Source organism: Ochlerotatus camptorhynchus, unplaced genomic scaffold (assembly GCF_037179485.1).
Source record: "Ochlerotatus camptorhynchus isolate MF236.1 unplaced genomic scaffold, CSIRO-AGI_Acam_v1.1 ptg000146l, whole genome shotgun sequence".
Classification (NCBI taxonomy): domain Eukaryota; kingdom Metazoa; phylum Arthropoda; class Insecta; order Diptera; family Culicidae; genus Ochlerotatus; species Ochlerotatus camptorhynchus.
In genome coordinates, this window is record NW_027040636.1 from 2,506,467 (window position 1) to 2,530,942 (window position 24,476).

General features: G+C 35.8%; 1 protein-coding gene across 9 annotated transcripts in view; it reads left to right on the forward strand.

The window, feature by feature from the left end:
* The window catches only part of mim (missing-in-metastasis), a 116,404-nt gene that overhangs the window by 52,512 nt on the left and 39,416 nt on the right, over nucleotides 1-24,476 (forward strand). For all 9 annotated transcript variants that reach the window (XR_010517612.1, XM_065221646.1, XM_065221650.1 and 6 more), the window contains exon 3: nucleotides 22,082-22,143. Coding sequence is in view for 8 of the 9 variants with exons in the window: in XM_065221646.1 (XP_065077718.1) it covers nucleotides 22,082-22,143 (62 nt within the window). In the remaining variant the exon portion in view is untranslated. The remainder of the gene's footprint in view (nucleotides 1-22,081; nucleotides 22,144-24,476) is intronic.

Sequence of the window (24,476 nt, forward strand, 5' to 3'; positions counted from 1 at the left end):
ATAGGCCGAATGAAAGGACTAGACCCACATTACATACCGTAACCCTATATACAATTTCTTCAATATCGAAAAAAAAATCATGTCATTAAATTGGTTTCAGAAAAGAACGAAGAAAAATGAATGTGATATCATATTTTATTCGTTTTGCCAAAAAATACAAAACCAGTCAAACTCGAAAGAACTTATGCGTTTTTTCAGATCATTATCGCACTCTTAAGGCCTTTTTTGGACTGAATTGACGTTTTAGTGCAATTTAGTCGTTTTGATTATAATTTATTGCATTTTATTTGTTTGACTATTTTAACGTTTTAGGCCGTTTCAATGCCATTCCGTTTTGGGATTCAGGTAAATATGAAGTTTAGCGGCACCAGTGGTGTAGTTGTAAGCGTGACTGCCTCTCACTCCAAAGGGTCTGTGTTCAATCCCAGTCGGCGCCGTCGGGATTCTCTGAGGCATAAAATATCTGATCATCAAGTAAAGGAAAGTAAAGCCGGTGGGTCGATAGGTAGGGTCAGCTACGATATGTAGGGTGTGGTAGCTGCCTACCAGGTGTAGGTAGCATTGGTATTCAGTACGGAAATCAAGATCGGAGATCAAGGATAAAAAGACATGAAGTTTATATACTTTTTTTTTACCTTTTAAATTAATTTTGAAGTATTTAAAGTCATTTTGGCTCAACAACAACAAATATTGGTGGGTCACGAGGTTATAGAATTTCTAGAAGTAATATATATATAATTTTACAATGTATTGATAGGAGGGCCCGCCTAGGAAAATGTCGATAAGTTGTTCTGGGTTGTAGTTTTGCTTTTGATCAGTTTCAGCAGAACTTTGCTTCTACGAATCCACAAAATACATTGAATTGGAGGTGGATTCTGGTTCGGAATTACGGGCTGGTATTTGCAGCAACTTCTTACTTATTTCCTTTATTTAACGTTCTCTGTTCCGCAATCTAGTGCCAATCACCGACGGACATCGATTGCCCTCCATTGACGGCAATCGAATGTGCAGGAAGGCAGCTTCCACACCTGCGTAGGATATCGCACCCATTCAACACACATGGGTCGGGACCAACGGCTTTACTTCCCTTCCGAAGGGGAAGACGTGACCAGAGATTTTTATGCCTCAGAAAAATCCCACCGACCGCAGGTGGGATTGAACCCAGACCCATTGGGGTGTTAGAAAGCAGTCACGCTTACCACTACACCTCCGGCGCCGGCATTTGCAGCAACTTATCGTCATAAAATTAGTAATTACATTTTGAAGATAGTAAGTTAGACATGTTATGGTATGAACTTTTACTATGGGTTTTAAAGTTAAATACTCTTGAAAGTAGTTAAAAGTAGGAGATAAGGTAGAAATAAAATCATTTGGGGAAAACACATTTACACACACACACACAGTGAAAAGCACTTACACGGATACTTCTAGATAGAGATGGAATTAGGGCGTAACAGCTTTTGTAAACAATGGCTTCTCTCGATGATTTCTCGAAAGACATGCAAATCAACATTACCATCGAATAGGGGAAGACTTCTCCTACCCGATGGATATGTTCATTTGTGTACGCGTGTCTTGAGTTGCTAGAAATCAACGAGAGAAGTCATTGTTTAGAAAAGCTGTTACGCCCTAATTCCAGCTCTATCTAGACTTATAATAATTCTGACATTGACAAAACGATACACATAGAGAAAACATTTATAATACGGTTAACTACCCCATTCCCGGTCTATTAAGCATAACCCACACTTATTCTTTCTTGATCTAGCGTAGTTTAGCACCAAACGGAATGTTGTTATTACAAATGGCTTCCAAATGTATTTACCTTTCCATATGTACCATTAGTTCTGATAAGGGAACATGCATAAATGACGTAGCATTTGAGGGGGGAGGTGGGGGTTTCAGAATTTGTGACCGGCCATGTATTGGATATAGCCAAATACGCTACGAGGGGTGGGAGGAGGGGTCTAAAATTGATCAAAAATATGCTACGTCATTTATGGATGCTCCCTAAGGGATAGCGATATATTCGTTTATTGTTAAAATTGCAAAACTGCTTCTGGCAGTTCAACCTGGCCTATGGGTTTTCTTGGGCCTATTAGCCATTGAAACACCATTTGGATTCTTTTTGACCTATCGAACGGAAAGAGAAGTGAATTCGCGTGCGGCTTTTGTACACTTTAAGTGCGCCTTTTGTTATCGATTCTTATTTTGCGTTCTTCGTCTTGCAGAAATGGAATAGAAGCATCGTACCAAACGTTTGTTTGACACGTTCACGCCGAAATCATAGATATATTTGATGTTTTGTGCTCGATAGGCCGGGAATGGGCGATTAGGCCGAAGTAGATTTTTCCCCTAACAATATAACTGACAATCGTAAAGACAATGACACTGATTCTCTAGAGAATTTCAAATATTTACACCCTTTAGATTTGCCAGACACGTTTCGATATGAGGAAGTGGCCATCACTCGTTTGTTTGTGCTTAATTAGAGTGGGATGTGGCATCCGAATAACTAACACCATGCATTTCCTCTCAGTTGCATTCAAATGCATGGATGATGTATGAGCAATGAGCATCAATATGGTCCTACTGTTTCAAATTGCTCTATATTTCATGCTTTTCAACACTCAAACGAGTGAATCGATAGCAATGCATAGCGTCATGCTTTCGAAGTAGTAGCCTCAACATTTTTTTTCATGATGCCATAAGTAGGGTAAACTTATTTCTGTCAGTCAGTCAGTTATATCCATTATAAGCATTTCCTCTCCGTAGACGTGATACAACTATATACTAGATGCGTGAGTATGTTTCCCTCGATGAATAATGCGTACTTGACTATTCGAGTTGTCTAGTGTTGCGCTAAAACGAAGCAAATATATCAACACCGTATATTTTATCAGTTGTATGGTAGAATTTTCTTATTCTTTGACTATTACGTCCCAGCTGAAACCTTACGCCTGCCTACAACTTTTTTTTTTTATCTAGTTCGTTTATTTGGAAGGCTCAATCGCGTTAGCTTTACGGAGCCGATAAGTCATTGTTCATTGTTTGTAACAATATTCACTTAATTCTATGTCTAGTAGGCCGAATACTCGTGACTTACCCGAGGTTATAGGGATTGTCGAATGATAGGATCAGGGGAGGAGTTTGGGGGCTCCCAACAACTTGCTTATTTGCCCAAATTTCGTAAGTCTGTTTTGTCATTTTTGTATTTGTATATTACAGTACTGTAAGTAATAAATATAATTTTTTGTCAATCCAAAAAACTTTAAAGTGCTGTAACTTTCCATTATGTGTATGATTTTTTTTTTTAATATTGGCAACTGGTGGATTCAATTCAAGGTTTGTAGAGAGTTGATTGTAGTTCTGAGAAATACCAAGCTCTAGGTGAAACGTAAGGAGCATTCCAAGGCAATTCCAAGTAAAGAGAGTTCTGACTATAACGGCAAAGTTATTTTGAGGAGACTTGCTAAGAAATTTTTAAGGAGAACTGAAAGTTAATTATAAGGACTGTTCATTTTATAAAACGGACATCTACATGTATCGACAGATAGAAAATTTTTATTTTTTTTTTTTTTGTTTATTAATTTATTTGATAAGGCTCAACCGAATTAACTTTACAGAGCCGAGGATTCTTGGTCACTATACAATACATCTTAAAACTATAGTCAAAAGGTACAACACAATAAACACTTTATCTTCCGCTATCCAAAAAGCCTCCTCCATCAGAACTGGAGCCGCTTCTAGTGGTTTCATTGTATGGCAAATTGTTGTACGCCAACGAGGGTCGGAGCGCGGCCATTGCAGCAATGGCCGCAAAACGTGGTCAGCACTCACACACTCATCACGAAACGGTTGCTTTCCAAAGTCGACGACGCATCGACCGAAAGAACTGCTGATGAAGAACAATGAGGAGGACCACACAATGGTTGCTGCCGAGAAAACAGACGATCGCGTAGCACACATCGAGAGTGGCCTGCTTTTGTCGACAGCCGAGTGAACACTGATAGATAGCAAATGCTTTACTTCAATTTCTTTTCACCATGTACAATGGTGAAAGATATTTTTTTTTTTTTTTTTTTTTGTCAAAATAGTTTGATTTTGGTACATGGGACCTGGATGAAGAAACCCGAGTTTTTATTATTCAAAATTACTGCTCAAAGCGAATATCTTGTAGAGATATTGCGAAAATTGTGAAAAGATCGAAGTCTGCTGTGTATCAAATCATCATAAAATTTGGAGAGCACCATACCGTTGAAGATTTGCTAAGATCCAGAACCATAAGCGGTGCGGCAAACCTACAGATGGATAAAAAAATGTGTTATGCTTTTGTTGTCTGATAGTCCTAACTCTGTACGTAAGATTGCCAAAAAACTGTGAATATCCGTCGGAACCGTCCAAAACATAAAATAGAGGAAACATATCAATATAGGAAGTAGAAACATGCGTCCGGTTGAGCGTTACCACTACACCACCGGCGCCACTTTGTTTTTGAATTGTGTTTTACGTTAGAATTGAGTGAACCAGGTTTCCAATAAACTACAAATCCACTAAAACGTCATTGAGTACCTATTGTAGAATGGGAAAGAAGTTTTAAAATTGTTGAAATAAACATAAATAAATATAGTTGTTAGGAGTTATAAATAGTATGCTGTGTCACAAGTCAGTTTTATTTGAGATTCATAAAAATACCGGTTCCAATATTAGACTTTACTGAGATCCTAAATCTCAAGTAAAACTTGACCATAATTTATTTTTTATATCAAGGCTTTCAAAATTTTATTTTAAAACAATAATACTGAAAATACCACAAACTACCCCAACAATCACCAAATGTTACCAAAAACAAAGATAATCTTGATGAAGTAATAAAATTGGGTTGTTAGTGGAATGCGTTATATAAAAAAACAGCAAAAATATCTTACATTTAATTCTACTTTTTTTTATATACATATAAGATAATCTTGGTTCTTTCGCAGCACTAAAAGTTATAGCTTTTGAAAGATTTACATTCTCATTTTGACTTATCTACACTCTGAATCTGCAAGGGCGTTAAAATTTTACAAATTAGATTGAAACCGCTCGAATGTACGAAGCACGTGGGAAGCCAAATTGTGGAATAAGCCAAATAATTAAAATTGATTTCGTTTTGTTTACACATCAATTAGTATGCTTAGCGGTTTCTTGTGTAGGTAAATAGATAGCGTGCGATTCCATCCAGGGTTTATTAGCGGCACAACGCTACTTTACCGCGCTATGCCTTTTAAAACTCGAACACCAATTAGCACAAATGAAAATATCGTTTGCTGGGATGTGCGCGTAAACGCTGCTGTCTTGTCTCAGAGCAGACGAAACGAGAGCTATGCTCTCAATAATATAAACAATATTGGAACGATTATAAGATGCCGTAAACAGATCATAAAGCCAGAGTTGTATGTAATGATGCGTAAAATTTAATTAACTATAATGCTTACACAAGGCTCCTAAAAAATCGCTAAACTTTTTTTTTCCAAAAATCTAATGCTTCGACTGATTTTACTGTGAAATTGAATAAGGGTGCTGGAGGTATGGTATGTCTACGCTAGCAGGAAAAGCGATACTTATTTCACAACGTGTTGTTACATAATTACATTTGACATATTGGGACAAATTGTGCACATTGGCACTAACATTATAAGACGTTCATCTTCTCATCGGATCATAGCATTGTAAGCTCTTTTTTTTCTATTTAGCATCTATTTTTTTAATTTTTGGTTCTTGCCAATTATTAGGTTATAATTTGCTAAGAATAAGAGAAACTAACTCAGTAAAACTAATTGTTACTATTTAAAGACCTTCCAAGTAATAGAAATATTTTTTTTACCTTAGTAGTGCCATATATAATCTTAATTCCCTTTTTGCTAAAAACCCACCTCAGCTTCCAGTAAACTAATGATCTGCACAACAAATAAAGAACATTCTCTAGCTAATAAATTATCACACTAAAGCTTCATGTTAGATAGCATTTCTAATCAACTCTGAAAATAAAGTTCTTTTTTATGCTTTAAAATGAAACTTGTTGCAAGTGCAGCCACTTGCAGCTAGCTTAGTTAATGTTTGTTTTTGCCTGAAAATCAATATATAGGGGAAATGGATGTAATGTCGGCCTAAATGCCCCTAATTTGGGCCCATACATAAATTCAGTAATCGACTAAATTTTCAATAGCGACCAAAAATATCCATTAGTACCGTCCCAATAACGCGTTCATCTAGATAAAATAAAAAAAAATAGCAGATTTTTAGCGATGAGCCCAGTCTTAAATCCATAGGCCTACATTAGAGACATTTTCCCTATATATATCTCAGAAATAAAGATTTAGAAACATGGGTGTTGGGCAAAGTTCTGTATCGCATTATTGTCTCAAGATTCGCCGAACATGCCGAAGAGATAAAACGCGATTAAAATGTATAAGAGCTCAAAAACTGTTTTTAAGATGCAACTGTCAAACTACCTCCATTATCCCGATGAACTGAAGTCATGGCAACTTGATGTCATCAGCAAAGTAGCTTAAAATTGTATTTTCTACAGCTTAACTACTTAACCCAGTAACTACTCTCTATCTTCAGATTTTAAAAAATAGTGTTCTGAAGTATAGTTGCACCTGAAGAAAAACATAAGTTGCATATTCCAGGGTGGCCAGCAAACCGGGAAAACCGGGAATACCGGGAAATATCCGGGAATTTGAAAAGTAACCGGGAAAAACCCGGGAATTCGGTGAGAGAACCGGGAAAATAAACTAACCATACCATGGGAACAAATTTTTACACCAGAATTTCAGAATAAATCATTAAAACAGAATTAACCTTTACCAAATGAATGTCTTGCTTTATTTGCTGCATAATTTTCTTCAGTTTCCCGTGTTATTGTTTTTAGAATTTAATCACTCAGCAATATTGAAAATTGATTTTTGTCATCTTAATTTCAGATGTAAAGTGCATGGTCCTTAAAACAAAATATTGAAGATGCTGGACTTTCGAAACAAATATTTGTAAAAACCGAAACTGAATTCTTTTCCGGGGGTTTAATTTTTTGTTGTTCAAAATTCTCATGACATGAATTCCAGAATTAAATTAGAATTCTGCTCTGAATTATCTTGAAATTGTTCTGAAATAAACCAAAAGACACTCCGCGTAATAGTTGCCGTTGAATTCTTTTTGGAATTTCCTTGCAACCCCTTCTAAGAATTTAATTGGAATGTTTCTTAGACTTCCCTTAAGCCTATCCGGAGACTTTGATTCCTTTGAAACTATTTTCAACAAATTATTTTAACTCTATTCAAAACAACAAAAATCTTTCGAAATTTTATTAATAAACCCCTTGGAGTATTTTAAAGAATTTCTTTCTAATTCTCAGAATTTTTTGCAATAATGTTCTGTAATGAATCTTTCGCACTAGGGTTGAAATTATTGCCAGCACAATCTAAGAACTCTGTTTCTTGTTGAATTCTGATAATAATTCTCTTGGAGTTCTTCTTTAAATTCATCTCTAATTTTCTTCACGATACCCATACAAATCTCATCAGAATCACGTAGGAATTTTCCGCAATGTTTTGTTTTTGACAACTCCTTCTAAAATTATCTAACAATTTAATTTAGAATTTGCATTCTTCTCCACAGAAATCCTTCCAAATTCATCTAACAATTACTAGGGTTTTCATGTCAGAATAATTCTGGAAATCTGCTCAAAACTTTTCCTTTGAAAACTGTGTGGGAATCTTTCTCAATATTTGTTTTAAATCAACACTATGAATTCTTTTAAAATTTACTAAAAATTCCAGGGTTTGTCCGCTAGATTCTATAACCCTTAAAATGCTTCCAAGTCTCAGAGCGTGACAATTATGACTCCACGACTCATAAGTATGATATTTATTTAATTTTTCATATCTGTGATCTTGAAAATTTTTCAAAATCTCACTTTTTTATTATTTTTACTCCAAATCTTGTATCACAAAGATTGTTATTAATCACAAATTTTGAAAAAAAAAGTTCTAGTTTCAGACACTACTCAAATTTTAAAGCCCCAGAATCTTGGGAATCTTCTTAAATCACATTTGTTGTCCTTTCAGTAAATTCCTTTCAGAGCGTTCTTAACAATGCGTTCAATTTGGTTTTTTTGTTTAATGTTAACAACCGGGAATTTTTAAAGATTTAAACCGGGAAAAAACCGGGAATTTCAAAATGGAAATTTACTGGTCACCCTGATATTCCAAACGATGCTAAAGATAAAATTATTATTATCTTCTAAACACACTTAAATTATGTTCACGAGCTTAAACCACTGTCCAATGGATTAATGGAAATCGAAACGTGATATAAATCAATCACAGAGTAGAAATACGTTGTTCACCGTCTGAAAGTGTGTCTTCTACTAGTCATTCCACGCGCCATACAAGCCTGTTATGTATGTGCAAAAATATCCTCCGTCAATCACGGTCGAGCGACTTATTGCTAGCAGAGTACCCCAATGTCAAGTGTGCCACTAAAAAGTAGAAAATACGAGCACTTGTTTCGGAAGAATTGGGCCGTGCTATGTGATTTCAATTTCCCAATGAAACTCGTACCTATGCAGTTTTGTAAGACCATAGAAAGGCGTTTTCATTTTGCACAATAAAACTGAATATACACAGTGTGTCATCGATTTCATCGTTTGTCTCACTTGACCACCGACAAAAGCTTACTTCATTCATAAAATAACTTCTCACGGGCGATCGAGCGTACACTACATTGACTTGAAAACATAGAGACCTCCAATAGACAGGACATAGATGGTGAGACTGGTTTCCATTTTTTCCATTCACAAACTGGCACAAGCTGAATGCAGTAACCTATAAAGTATGTGAATCGTGGGTTGACATTAGCGGATAGAGTAGTCAGCAAGTTATGGAAATGTATTCGGCAGAAACCTTATGGGTTGGTCTTTCAGCACAGTCCCGTGGTTTGAGGTGATAGCGATTACGATAGTTAGTGGAATTGTCTAGTCTTGGCTTTGGAAGTCCACATAACTGTTCAAATAAAATCCTGCTTAATGGAATAATGAAGATAAAGATATTTTACTATTTCGTAGCTTTTTCCTGTTAGAATAGGAGGTGTTTAATAAACTTCATGACATGAGGTTCAAACATTATTTTATTTTTAAACACAAGCTCATACATATAGAAGTTTGGGTAGGTCATCAATGTTTGCTCGTGGGTTTTTCTTTTTTGATTTGTTTTTGTAATGATCTGCGACTGCCAGTAAATTTATATTTTGTTATAGGTCCTGCAATTTGTTAAATGCATAATTACCATGGAAAAGTAATAAGGTATTAATTTTCGATACAGCTACCATTCATACTTGCTCTTCTCTAAAGAATCGTCATCCAATTGTGATGTTTCGCATTATTCAATGATTTCTCTTATCAATCAAATAGGTTTTCTTAGTGACAAAAACGACTGATGATATTGATATTTGGTCATGCATCAGAACCGTTGTCCGAACCTTTTTTGTTTCAAATCTCAGTTCCTCGGTAAGAGATGAACTAGCCTCAGGCTAAAAATCTCTAAAATAAAGGAAAAAAAAAAAAAAAAAAGTTCCTCGGAAACGCCTGAAAAGTGAGGCTCATAAACGCCAAAAAGGAGAATTAAGGGCCAGAGTTCTATGTGGTAGATCTTACACCGTGCACCACGAAGCGTTACGTGAAAATGTCTAAATATGAATCTGAATCAGATCGTTACTGTTAACTTACACTGTACTGTTCACTGATACGATTTAAAAATGAAACAATGCTCCGCAGTTTGGTGCCGGTAGCTATGGAAATGTAATATTAAAACTATGAAAGGCTCCTTAAACCTTGGAAAAATGTTCCTTTACTGCGTTGCTACTCAGATTTACTGTCCTGGCCGTGTTTTGTAGTCTGAGGAGCGGAGCGACAGGCGAGCGTCTAGAACAGTGCTACCCAACATGTGGCCCACAGAATCTGGATCTCAGCAATTTTTCCACAGACTGTATGAGAATTAAACAAAATGCAGTTTAAAACATGTCCACCGAAGGGTGGACAGGCCTGGTCTAGAACAAGCTTCCAAATGAAGTAGAAGCAGAAGCAACACCGACAAACCGACGTGTCACTCATTTTCCATTTTTGACGAAAACTTTGTGTCAATCGCACTTCTTTGAATGTAATCACTTCTGTCATTTTTCGGGAGGATGTGTGAACCGTGTGAGGCGGTCCTTCTCGCTCTCGTTGGATTAGATGACGCATTAGTGTATGTGTGCACTAATCTTGCCGTGTTGCTCGCATGTATACTCGTACGAGAAACGTAAACATGCAGTAATATGTGGAGGAGACTATTGAACCAGGATTTTTTGGAATATCAATATAGGCAGTCACGTAAGGTTGCCGGTGGAATCAACTCATATAAAAATGATCAGATAAGCAAACTTCTCTTCTGAAGTTGGAATCTTTGCTGTCAAATGCGTTCGGCACATTAACCTCATTTACCATTCATTTAACATAAGGCACAGGGTGGTGAAGAAGCTTTTAAAAATATTGAACAAGCGGCTTTCCGATACACTTCCGAAAGATCCACAAACCCTTCTTAAAACTACGCACTAAATTCGGCCATCTCCAGTATTAGCATCACGGCTGTAAACCTTGTATTGTAAAAGCTTTTAGTGGAGCCAATGAGCATTTTTTACATCTTGATTACAAGAGAAAATAGCAGGATCGCTTGGAATGTTGACTTTTTGACAGTTTGCGATGGTTTTTGTTTTGTTTTGATTCGCTGTACCTAATAAAAACCAGCAAGCAAGCTATAGAGCTAATATAACTTAACGCTCTCAAGTTGGACTAGGAAATGGTAAGATACATCCATTAGGTTTATGTTATGCTTTAGAATACCAATCTACGAGAATATGTTATATTGGGGCATTTTTTTTAGAAGCAGCAAGTTATAACGAAAAAAATGTCGCCGTATGAAAAAATTTCACACAATATAAATAATAACGCTTTAATTAGGCTTATAAAACACTTACATACGTCTTTATAATTGAATAATATGTGACTGGTTATTGTTCAACAGTAATAACAGTTTTGTACTAAATAAATAATCTTTTAATGATTCTTTATTGAATAGTGCTAGTGAATTTATGCTCTTATTTGGTATAATAATCACCATAAATATTGCACGGCATGCTCTGAAGTATATATAGATTGTTTCCAAATTGTAATAAAGTCGTCTTATTTTCAATATACAACAATAACAGCTATTATTACAAACTGACATTGATCATGATTTCACATCAAACATCGAAAGAATAAAAGCACAATAAAATATTTCTCAATTAACTATCATCCAAATAAACCCAACTTACTTCAAGGTTGTCAACATGTTTTGCGTATCATGTTTTATCAACTTCTTCAGGAGCGGTTGTAATATAGATTTATGGTAGTCATCAAAAGGTTGTTAAAACTTTCAGACCAGGAGGAGGTTTTATGCTTTCATTTTTAACAACCACGGGTAGAGTGTCATAAAACTGACATTAAAACTATGCTTCTAAGGTAGTTCGCATATCAAGTTTTAATGATTGCATTAAAACTGCGCCAATAGGCAATGACATGGCTGTATAGCGGTTTACAGGAGGTTGTTAAAGCAATGTGGTCGTCAGTGAAGGTTTTATAATTTGCTTAAATCAACTGCTGGGATCTCATATTTTTTTCTATAAAGTAGACGTATTGTAGAGCAATTCTTCTGAAAAATATATGATTATCTATAAACGGTTATTTTTGAACGTCTTTTTTTGCTTAAGGCAGGAATGTTTGGGTTTTGTTTTTCAAATAACCGGGGAAAAATTGAATTTGAATAGACGCAAACTTAATACTGCTTTAAAAATGGTTTAGTAAACGGAGGTTTCAGTGTTTTTTAGAATTTTTAAGAGATATCTTTAAATACCTTCTGTTTTAATAACGGCAGAAAAACACAACACCAAGCTAAACTAACATTTCTTATATGCTGAAGATACGGATGATAACATTAGTTTTTACAAAAAAATTGTAAAAAATCTCGATTGGTTGCAATTTAAGTAAGTTTTGGAATTCATGCGAATTTCGGAATTTACGCGTTTTTTTTTTACGCAAAGTTCGGAATTTACGAGGTTTTTTTTTACGCAGATTTCGGTATTTACGCGGCACATATCGCTTGCGTAAAAAACGACTAAAGTGTATAACAAATCGACTTGATTCGAATCACGAATCAAGCCATAGGTGATCGAAATGCATACTCTTTAAAAAAGCACAATTTTTGGTCTAAATACATATTTATGGACCATAGCATGCTATAATTACGAATGACATCAAAATACTTTTTTTTTGTATATTTTTGAATGTGAAAAATCAAATACTTGGTAGGATTTTTTTACACGAAACATATCCCCCGTGTAAAAAAAGACCTAGTGTACTTAGTTTATGGATTTATCATTTTTTTTTCATATTATTTTTAACTACAACAGACATCCATTTATAAGCTTTAAAATTTCAGTTGTTAGTTTCACATAAGTATACACCATCATAATTGCATGGACAACAACGAAGAGAAATTTATGCATTTTTTTATACAGAGCCAAAAGAAATTCTTTTTTACTCGCGATCTGCTCCGCATCCGGCAGCGGTCGTTTACATCAAATTAATTGTTTTATGAAAAGGTATCCTTCCGTCTGGATTTCCTATACGGGAAGTGACTCTATGTCAGAGATGCAGCCGACGTGTTATTGTATGTATGTACATATAAACTTAGTATACTGAAGAAGTATGGATACACAATTATGGCTCCAACTATAAGGTTATGCATTAATTGAAAGATGATGATTTCTCGGCTTTTCTTCATTTATTCGTTTCTCATTTCTTAAAGACAAACGAAGTAACTGCAATACAGGAGGCATATCAATGGTGCATTATTGACTTTTCAATCTGCCACCTAGTTTCATTTTCCAACGGCACTGTGAAGAGAAGATTCACAAAAAATGAATACAAAAAATGAAGTATTTACAGGCATCATTTCAAGACGGTAGATAATGAGACGCCGCAAAATAAATAGTGGAGCGTTCAATTACTCAAAACTTACTATGTAACGATAATTATATTGCGCCACTTTGACGAAATGGCAATAATCAATTGAGCAAGCACACAAGTACATTGATGCATTCAGTCGAACAATTGTATAATGATTGATTTAAAGAAACGGGCAAGGTTAATAAATAAGTTCAACGCCTAGATTGAATTTCATCACTTTCTTGCGAATGTCTAACGAACTGTTGTAGCTGCCTGAAATAGCAAACTATCAATATATTACCGCCAATTGTTCATTCAATTTGCCGTTCCAAGAGAATTGCAAACAGACATGTGTTGACTGCCCACACAGATTTCATTTAAAGTGGTCAGATGATGTAGTAGACTGTAGTTCTTATTGAACAGATGAAAATTAAGTCGGCGTGAAGCATGAACGCGTACAGCTCTTAAGTAGCAAAAGTAATTTTCCATTTTATGAAATTTGAATAAATAATAAGCATTACATATGCCAACCATTCTGCCAGAGCAACAACACCGCAGACAGAAGCAAGTGTTCCTACCTACTATCACAATATGCCTGCAGTTTATTTCACCCCGTTGAACCGACAATTCTTATATCTATTACATAATTATTCGCATCAATTCACATATTGTAGAGCGTGTGCGACAGCAAAACGAATACACCTCCGCACGATTAACAAAGTGAGTGAACTTCCGGTACAGCACGGTTTGTGCGGTGGGAATACAGGTTGCTGTGGCTTCACTTGATCAACAGCGTCTGTTGCAATGATTTTCGAACAAAAATAAACTATAACAGGTAAATTCAGGTCAGATTTTTTTGATCTACTCGATAGCACCTTCTTCAGGTGATAATGGTTGAAATATGAAATCGTGTTCAAGGCCGCTACGATCATCTGTTAAACTGATCTTTTGTGTGCACTTGTTACGAATCATTGATTTTGTGTGTGTTTGTTTTGCGGTAACCTTCTACCGTAATTCAGTACAAACTGGTGTGAACGTGAAGATAGTGTGTTTTTTGCGCTTGAGGTAAATTGAAGAAGAAAAAGGCTGGCAGTTGCAACTGCAGTTACCTGTTTACTATCGTTGAGAACGGCCGATCACATAGGAAATTAGTTGTTTGCATTTGTTATCTAAATTAATTTCCTCCGTTCGTATGTAATCATAGGAAAAAAATGTCGTATAAAAAAGGGTGCAAAAGTTTCATTTTTGAGGCATTTGAAGCCTGTGCAAAATAAAACTCAATGTGGTCGCAGTTGTTTGAAAGCTCCCTTTTTAAGACATTTTTTCGCCAAATGAATCACAACAATTGGTGATGTTTTCATAACATTATTGTGATAAATGTATTATGAGATGAATAATTATAACTTTCGTACTAATTTTGCAGGCATACAATACGTAAGAATCGATAGTGGATAGATGATAGTTTCTCTTGTAGATGTTTTGGGAATTGTTCGACTTTGATATGCTGAATTAAGAATTTCAAATCGTGTCCCAAATTTTTGTTAGCATTCTTGAACAACAATATAAAAGACAGGGTGTCGACTACATTTAGAAATCTGGATATTCAGGAAATCTCAGATAATTTATTTTATGAACTGGAAACTCAGGGAATATCAGGGAATTTTCTTTAAATAGAGAAATATTTCTAAATCCTACAAACTATAATGATATCACCAATCATGAGGAAAGTGAAACAGTGATTTTTAGAAGGCTTCATCTTGAACTATTTGAATCCAGAGAAAAGTTCTTGGACTAGAAACATTTTTAAAGATCCAAGACATGAACCATTCCTTCAAGGTTCTGACGTATTTCAGTTTCAAGATTTCGTACTTTGGAAAAGTTTGATGATTGCGAACTTAGCTTTTCATTAAAATTCAAGGCTTAAAAACAAAATTCTGTATCATTTGAGTTTTCATGAATTCTAGAATGAGTATGAATATTTTTGTTACATATTCTAAACCAGAAAGATTATAAAGATTTCGTAAACATGATTTTTTTAAATTTTGAATTTTGTTAAAACGTTGTTGCCGCGATAGAATGGCGTCATGGGCAGGCAATGGGGATTACTAAGCTTCCCCTCTCTGATAAACCACTGCATGAGAGAACCAAAGATCTAGTCTAGCAGTGATAGTATCACACTTGTTACTGCTTTGATTGAGAGCCGCGTCGTAGTACGCTTACGTATAGGCACTCACGTTGGGTGCGATACTGGCGGATTTTGCCGCAAATCACTCTTATTTTATTTATTTTTACGCAGATAGATTTATTTGAGTTTGCAAGGGAATTATACTATCGAAATATTTCAGAAAGTGCCCATCGGTGCTCCTTCTACTTGCGTGACAAGCTTTCATTGTTGTTTTCATTGAGGTATTACTCAGGGAACAATGTTAAACACCATTTTTGTACATGGTATTGTAACTAATCTTATGTGTGCTTCATTTTGATTTGGGATAAGTGTTTGAACTATGGCTCGGGATTTCCACTGTGGCGTGCTTCTATTGTGACATACGTATTTTTGTGGTGCGACATAGTGGAAACGTGTGAGCGTAGTTGGAGCATATACCCTATGTAATTTAAAAATCAGCTAGGAAACTAACTTCAAAGTGAAGCATTTTAGTCACTTGATGGTGTAACCAGGGACGAACTAATATATATTAAATATAGGTCAAAGTCAAAAACAACTTGAAACACGTTAAATTTTAGATCACATTCACAAGTTCAGGTACTTAATAAAGCATGGTAGGTAGATTAGAGATTTCAATTATTTATTAAATTAGACTAGAGATATCATAATCATCAAACGAACTTAAATAAGAAAATTTAGACAGCCTAGTAGCATTAAGTGGATTAACAGAAGAGTTAGGATGCGGAGGGTCCGCTTAGGGAGGCAACTAGCCTTTAAAGCAACTGGCAACTAGCCTTTTCATGTATTGTCTGTTTTTTTTTTGAATATTGCTTTAAAATATCAATTTGGTATATATGTGAAAGGATGAATCAGTGGGAGATGGATTTTCGGTTTCTTTACATTTAGCATCACTATGTGTCATTTCCTCAAAACCCCCCAATAACCGGCCTCTTCAATCCCTTCCTTTTCCCATGGCGTTCAAGTGGTCCGCATAGACTATTCAGCCATTACCCGTCCTTTATCCTCGGCTTTGGATTGACTTGCGCTCCCATTGCCCCACCAAACGCTGCAAAATGAAATGAAAATGAAAATGAAAAAGGTGTACTACCAAAACTGTAGATTCGCGCATTAAACTTTAATCATTTTTTTTTATTTCTATCACTTCAACCCTGCCTGGAATTTTTCAGAAAAATACTGGAAAACAGGGAATATCAGAGAATTTATTTTCATCATTGAGTCGACTCCCTGAAAGGACCTATCAGCTTTTGTAAACAAAACTCGAAATGCACTTTACGCCTACACAAACCACTATCGGGAAGGGGAGAGTTTCCCTACCCGATGGTGTTATTGGTCGTCCTCCCCCTTGTAGGGTATTTTTCTACAAGGCTGGTTAATCTTTAATTTTTTCGATTATATTCTCGTATGCGATATTAATTTTAGGAGTATAGAAGTACAGAAATTTAAACACCACCATATTTTTCATTGATTTTTTAGTGATTTTTTAAATCAAGTTGCGCTTAATTTTGTTGTAATTTGAGAACACACGATCATACGGACAAATAAGAATATATAATATTTTATGTTACGTTTGCGGTTAATAATATGTTTGCCATTAACAACATTTTCAAAACTCATCGATTCAGCTAGAACATCTGGGTGAATTTTAAATTTGTGTCAAGCTTAACCATTTTTATTTTTATATTGCTCAATGATGATACACACCAAAAAAAAAATACATTAATGTTGTAGTATACAAACGATTTTTCGACATTTTTATCAGATGATTCGTTGCATGTTTTAAATTTCAGAAAACTAACAATTAAGTTTCAATAATTTTGATTTTTTAACCTATTTTCTAGAAGGTTTCATTCAATTTTAATTGAATATGCACATTTGTAACACGTAAGACAATGTTCGATGTGGTGTTTTGTTAATGCGTTTTTAGTAACGACTTACTTTGAATGGTAATTCAAAATTTAAAGGATTGACAATCAATAAGTTAAGCATTGCATAATTTTGTTTGGATCATAATCTCCACATATCTAGTTAAACAATACGGATACAACGTAAAATTAAAAAGTTATACCATTTTTTCGGTGTCCGTTTGATGAAGTAAACAGTCCTTATGTCTAATTAAAAATAAATTAATAGAATAGTTTTTTGAGGTACATTTTTTTATTAAGTGCTTTCCTCTAGTGAAGTCTTGTTAAATTGTTAACTCAATTCTTGGCGGGTTTCTAAAATATTCTGTAAGGTTCATAGATGTTTGGTAATTGTTAATATTTTCGAAATTCTAATATTGTTTTACTGTTCTTTGTTAAAATCAAGCTCAACAATATGTTATAAACATAAAACACATGTGGATCGCATATCCCATGCAATAGTTTCTTAAGAGATGCACGAAATCAAACAAGTAAGCAGCGTTGTTTACATTCACTTTCTTCAGCTCAGAAACTCGTCGTTGGTTTATTTTTTGACTCTCGCATTTCCTTTACGGCTTGTTTCATATCGCCATACGCTTCTTCTAATACACTGAGGAAATTTGACCCTTAACTATAGCATAAAAAAATCATCCAAAAGGTCCAGTGTGCGTCATTTTCGTCCGCTTCGGATTGTACCCAAACTGTACTTAGGCCAGCAACGAATCCAATGGCACAGACAAATCCAAAAGTTGTTAGTGTCAATGACTTCACCACTTGTCTGATGGTTTACTATATTTGAGTAGCGCATTTCTTTCCTTTCGCACTTGGAGTTTTGTTTATTCACTTATTTCTCATCGACACGGTTACGAAAAACGTGCAATATCCGCTGCTAGGAGGGCAAGCAAGTTTTTGGTGGCTCAAAACCAAGAAAGCAACAGAAACACTGCTACTACATATATGCTTAACCAAACCATCTGTCTGTACTGTTCATAGATGTGTGCTTTACGACGAATTTATTACAGGCATGGTTGGCATACTCTTTTAGTTTCTGTTTCCGATCGTTATAGTTTCAATGGTAAGGAAAATGACGACTTCAACAATTGTTTTACCTTTTATCATCAGTTTAAGTAAATCTTTGAGTAGTAATTGTTTTAATGAGGCAGCATCCTAATAATAGCTATTTCGCCCTATAGTATTCTTATCGGTAATTATGCTTGGTCTCAAGAAGCGTTTAGATCGAATTTGACTGCGCACAGCACTAAATTAATTTTGATATCACATGGATGCACTGTGTCAAAAATAATGGTGTAATATTACTTGCCAAAAAAGGACACAATTATCATTAATACAGTGCATGAACTGACATTACGCTGCTTTTACTGCATTTGTTTATTTTTGTGACCATTAAAATTACATGAGATTTTTGACATGATTGAAGTGCTCCTCTTGGATTTAATATTAAAATTTATTTTTTGCTGTGCATGTTCTCGATTGTAATCAGATCTTTTTTTTCGATTCCACCTTTTAATGCACCTAGACAATAGATTGAATATTGCGAATCTATTCACTGAAACACGTGTTTTTATAAACCATAAGTTACTAAAGTAAATGCAACCATCGCAGCGTCAGAAAACAGAAGTAGCGATAATGAAACAGTCCTTAGGGACCATCCATAAAGGATGTAGCATATTTTTGATAAATTTTAGATATCCCCTTCCCCTCGTAGCGTAGATATATGCATGCTTGATCACAACTTCTGAAACCAGCCCCCTCGTTCCTCAAATGATACGTCATGTATTCCTTTATAATACATGTGCTCATGCATACTCCCATTCGTGTTGTTGCAGTATTTATCACTTATCTTGCGGATATGTGTCATTGATAGCAAAACCACATAGTGAAGCTAAAAGTTTCCATAATCTTCTCAGTCAAGCGAGGGGAATTAGTAAGCAATGAAATAAAGCAATGATGAATTCTCGCGTAATATTTTAAAAAGGCCTATCAGCTTTTATTAGAAAAACTTATTAGGTTGTTCCGCCTATTTCCATTGTTGGTCTAGTAATGCCCCTGTTACGCGAATCAAAGCTCACCTATGCAACCCAACAACACCATCGGATAGGGGAAATTCTTTCAATATCGATAGTGTTCTTGGTTTTCTTAGGTTCGTGCGGAAAGGGCAAGTTTTGTTTAACAAAACTGATAGGCCCTTTTTCAAATATTACCCGAGAATTAGTAAATGTGCCTCATGGTACTTTATTCATCGATTACATCACTATGGGGGTTATTCCGAGAGTCGAAGTGACTTTTATCACTAGTGAAGTGAGAAAAGTCACGTCGTGGTGACGTGACTCTCTGTGCAAATCAAATGGAGAGTCACGTCACATTTATTAGCAACATTTTGAAAATTGTCATACTTGTTATTTTAAACATCCAAAGTATTACTACACTAAGAAAATAATACTTTAAACAGACTTCAGCGGTGGCTAGTACAGAAATATTGTAATTTTGAGCGTTACACTGTATGCAGCATGTTTATACTCGTACAGTTGAAACTAGGTAAATGAAAGAGCTAATTCATACGATCTTATCACTGGAAACAGCTATGTACTGAAATAGAAACGACTAGATGAAAATATGCAGATTTGTGTCTTCGCATACGATGTGTAATCTTTGCACCAGAATCAGCACTACGTCAGCCAATGCGTGTATGTGTATCCTCAGCACCGCTACTAAATACGCTGCGATGTTCTCTTGAAACCGAGAACGCCGTCGACTGTCTATTTTAAACGAGCCTTTATTAAAACATAAAAGTTACATAAAGAAATGCATTCACGTAAGACATTATTCTGCCTTCATAAACGGTACATGCATCGTTCCATCAAAAGAGCGTCTGTTTGTTATTGTTGCAATAAGTTTTCTGCTCCCAGTCAGCCTGTTGTTACTGCAAAATGGGAATATCATCACGATGCCTTACGTTTCTTCTTTAAGTTAAAGTGTGTGAAAGGGAGTTCAAGATAGTAGACATGGAAAACAGGGCGAAAATATATTATGCAAATTTTGGTTGGTATCTTGATTGGCCTCCTCTACATACACATCGAAAAGTCACAGTTTGCAACTGTTTTTTATCAGCACTAAAATTTACCTTAAGAGGAAGCTTACCGCTCCGAAAAAAAAGTGTGGATGTTTCTATAAATAATGGAAACAGATCAAGTATTAGGTCCTAAGTAACATTGATCGACTTTCTCTTTCGTTAATAACTTTCGCTTCTTTTATCGATCTGTGTGCTGAAAATACCAGGGAATGTCTTTACATGGCCATAATGATACAAAGGGAAAGTCGATGAAGAGAATCTGCCAATGTTACTTAGGACCTAATGCAATGTTCAGCTTGTGATATCAAAAATAAAAATAAATTCGGTTTGGATGAATCAAATATTCAAGGGTTATTGGTACAATGTTGACCTTGAACGGTTGAGTTTGTAAGAAGTTTGAGTACTTATAGTAAAACGATTTTAATTTGCCTACCTTTTTTAAAATTGTTATTTCTTGTAAAGCAATGAACCAAATGAACTGTTACTTTTTCTGTTTATAGTCAAAGCATTATTATTGAAATCTATGCAACTGAAATCTATATATAGTTTGATTTTATTTTCAATTTCAAGATAATTGAGTAAGTGACCGCCAAGCCGCATAGGTGTTTTTTCGCGACAAACAGTTCCTTCTCCTCTGTTAAAAAAAAATCTTGTATTATAGTGTTTGAGGAGGTATTTTGAAAATCGGAAGTCCTCACCTTGCATCTGAAATTATTTTATCCGTTGACCATATTTTTTGGTAGTTTTTTTTAGTGAGTTTAGTGATTTTTAACTTTTTTCGTTGTGGGTAAACTTTAGTAAATGTTTGAACAATTGAAAGGATAATGTGTTGTCAAGTACATTGGGATCTGCTTCAAGCAATAGAAATTTGAAAAAAAAAAATAAAAAAAATGTGGTCAAATGATGATGATGATGATGATGATGATCCCACCTCTTACCCCTACAAAGGTTTGAGCTGGACGATTTATCTTTAAGATAATTAAATATGACATTTTAACCAGGTTAGCAAACAAAATCGAACTGGTTTCAGTTACAGATATAAATTCCCTTTATAGTTTACAGTTGCTTCAGAAATATTTCATAAAATTTTCTCAAACTTCGTACAAACTCACCAAGAAAGCACAAAACATTACCAATAAACCTTGAATATTTGATCCAACAGTTGTCATTATTTCAGAAATGTTCATGCACATACTGGAATTATTGTTTTTTGGGGTTGAAAAAAATTACAGTATAGTTACTTAATTATAGTCAATACTGTACACACAAAAAAATAATTTTTATGTCACATCAAAGTGGAAAATATGTCGAAAATATGGTTTACTTGCCAAAAAGGACAAAATTATCATTAATACAGTGCATGAACTGACATTACGCTACTTTTACTGAATTTGTTTATTTTTATGGCCATAAAAATTACATGAGATTTTCGACATGATTGAAGTGCATTCTCTTTGATGTAATATCCCGTGTCCTTAGTTTAGTGCATGTCGTATTACTGCTTCACTATTTGGAAATGATGAAGTTTTCGGTTTTTGTGCAATAGTAATCCTTGCCTTTATCGCGTGGAACCCATTCTAATTGAAAGGTCCCGCTATTTTTTTCCCTTTCGAAAAGTTAAAACACCCTCCAAAGGCCCCATCTAGGTGGTTCTCTGTGCAACTCCATGGGGATGCACTCCGATATCCACGGTATTTAATAAAAATCTAAGGAAAAATTAAGATTTTACTTATCTTTTTCGAATATTTTTAGAAACATCAAAACGAACCTGTTTTTTTTTACGTTAGCTTCCCGTTAAGTATAGTCGGCGTAATAGTAATCAAATATTCTTTTCATTTCAGAATTCCAGTCCACTATGGGAAGACTTCATCGCAAAAGCCACAAAATTGCACGCTTGTTTACGGTAAGTCATTTTGTTCTTAGAAATATGTAACAATATTTACAAAAGTAACAATATGCCATACTTGGCCATTTTGTTTCGAAAATTGGCCTACGCTACATGTTTCTTTAGTAAGGAGAAAAGTTTCAAAAGCCTGGCCTATGTATACCCGTCCCCTTGGACTCACCTCTTGCCTGATTCTCCTTGGAACGATATTGCATAGGAGAGGGAGGTCCCTCTCGGCGTTGCTAGTTCGCTGATCGTTTCTTCATTTTCGCTTCAGCTCTGACAAAATTTGTACTACAGCTTTGTTGACGGCATTCCACATCCCTTAGGTAGTTGCCATGCTGAGAGCGAAGAGGCGCGCTTAGCGTTCTATACTAAAGAATTCCTATTATTTATATTATTCCTTACATTCGATTTCACGCTTCCCGCGCCTCTTCGCTCTCAGAATGGCAGCAGCCTTAGTCTCTACGCTTTTCTTGTACAACATTCTCTGTGTTGATGGTCACTCCACTATTTTTCTGTTAACCCAGATCGACGGTTTTAGCCTATGAGTCAATCTACCGTTCTTCGCCTTGTTCTATTTCTGCAGCCATCTGATCATCGACTCCGGTCTCACAATTCGTATTCCTCTGGTTTCCTTCCGCTTGTAGTACTCGCTGTCTTTCGCTAAGGTGAAGGTTTTGTATGCGCTCAAAACCAGCTTCGTTGTTCAGCATCGCTTGATTCCCTTTGGTATAGGTAGTAGGAATCTTCATTCTTTGCATTGGCATTGACTTCCCAGCTGGCGTTATTAAATGCGTTCTTGACGACAATCGTTATCACGGCGCAATATCCATTTCCAACTCCGTTTTTGTTTCGATGACTTCTCGGCCCTCTTTATCACTGTCCGGATTGCATCTTAGATCTTCCTTTCATGTTGAGGATAATCCTTTCCAGTAGTTTTCCAAGTGTATCCAGGAAGCATAAACCTACAGGATGCTGGATCTCCTGAAGGCTTTCCTGCACGGTGTCTCTGGTAGGATAACATTATTTAAAAAAAAAATCTGTATCGGTGAAACACCCACCATACCATAGGCGCCATATTAGTTTCGAAATGTTCTATCGCGTTTCATTTTTCTATTAATTTATTGGGCTTCAGTGGTCGAGAGAGTTATTTTTCAACGTGATTTACACTGAAAAATGCGGAAAAAATAAAAAAAGACCCCCTGATAGAACATTTCCATATTAGTCTCATATGCAAGAGGTGACCCTAAGCTGTCACTTGGTGGGTGTTTCAGCGATACTGTTTTTTTTCTGAAACACCGTGCAAATACAAACACTAATGTATGTATTTTCCATTTGTTGTTGTTGTTGTTTCTTTCTTTGACTTTCAGCCTCCCATGTATCTTCCATCTGGGAAGTGATCATCATCTAGACATTTATGCAGCACCACCCTCAACATGTCCGGGAACGCCTGGATCACCGTTTTTAAAGTAACATTGAACCATGCACTTTCTTCCAGACCAGACTTTCTTCCTTCGCCATTGCTACGAGTTCTTCATTGGAGACTTGTATACCTCAGCGTTGTGCCTCGCTCCATCAATATTCTGGGCGCCGCCTGTTCCTTAGCTCCAGTTTCCTGGCATGGTTGCCCTCGCTAAAGTTAATGTCCACTCGTCCGCATTTGGATCCAAGGAGCCACTGTATACACGGAGAGGTTCTCAAAGAGATCCTCATCGAAAGCCGGTCGATAATACCCTCTTGCGTTGGTACATCTGCTTCCGCAATCTACTACCCCCAAGCATTGAAATCTCCACTGATGATAATCGGTCTCCGTCCAATGAGCTCTTCGGTAAGTCAATTCAACATCTAGTGGAACTGCTCCATTGTCCACCTTGGGTGTGCATAGCAACTGCATACGAATATTCCGTTAATTTTGGTCATCTCAAAACCTTCGTACGAGCTCACAATCACTTCTTGAATTCATAACTTGCATTGCAACCATCCCGACATTTAGTTACCGTTATCGGGAGGAACTCAATACGGCTCTGCCATAATGTCGACATTACAATTTGTTTCTGTTGTGGATTACCACAACAGTTGCTACACTGTATCGCAATAATTGCACACTAAGACTGACACTACGAGCGTCAATTTTTCACAAAATTGAGTCATAACAAACACGAAATTCAGTTCAATCAGACGTACTTTTCGTCGAATAACGAACTTTTCCGTCTCGGAGCACTTAATTTTACGTGACATGTTTGTTTACGACTCATCCTTTATGTCAAAGATGGATTTTGTCACGTGTAACATTATTTATTTCTAAATGCGTGGGTTCTCTATAACTTTTTGGCCGCCATCGCCTTTTT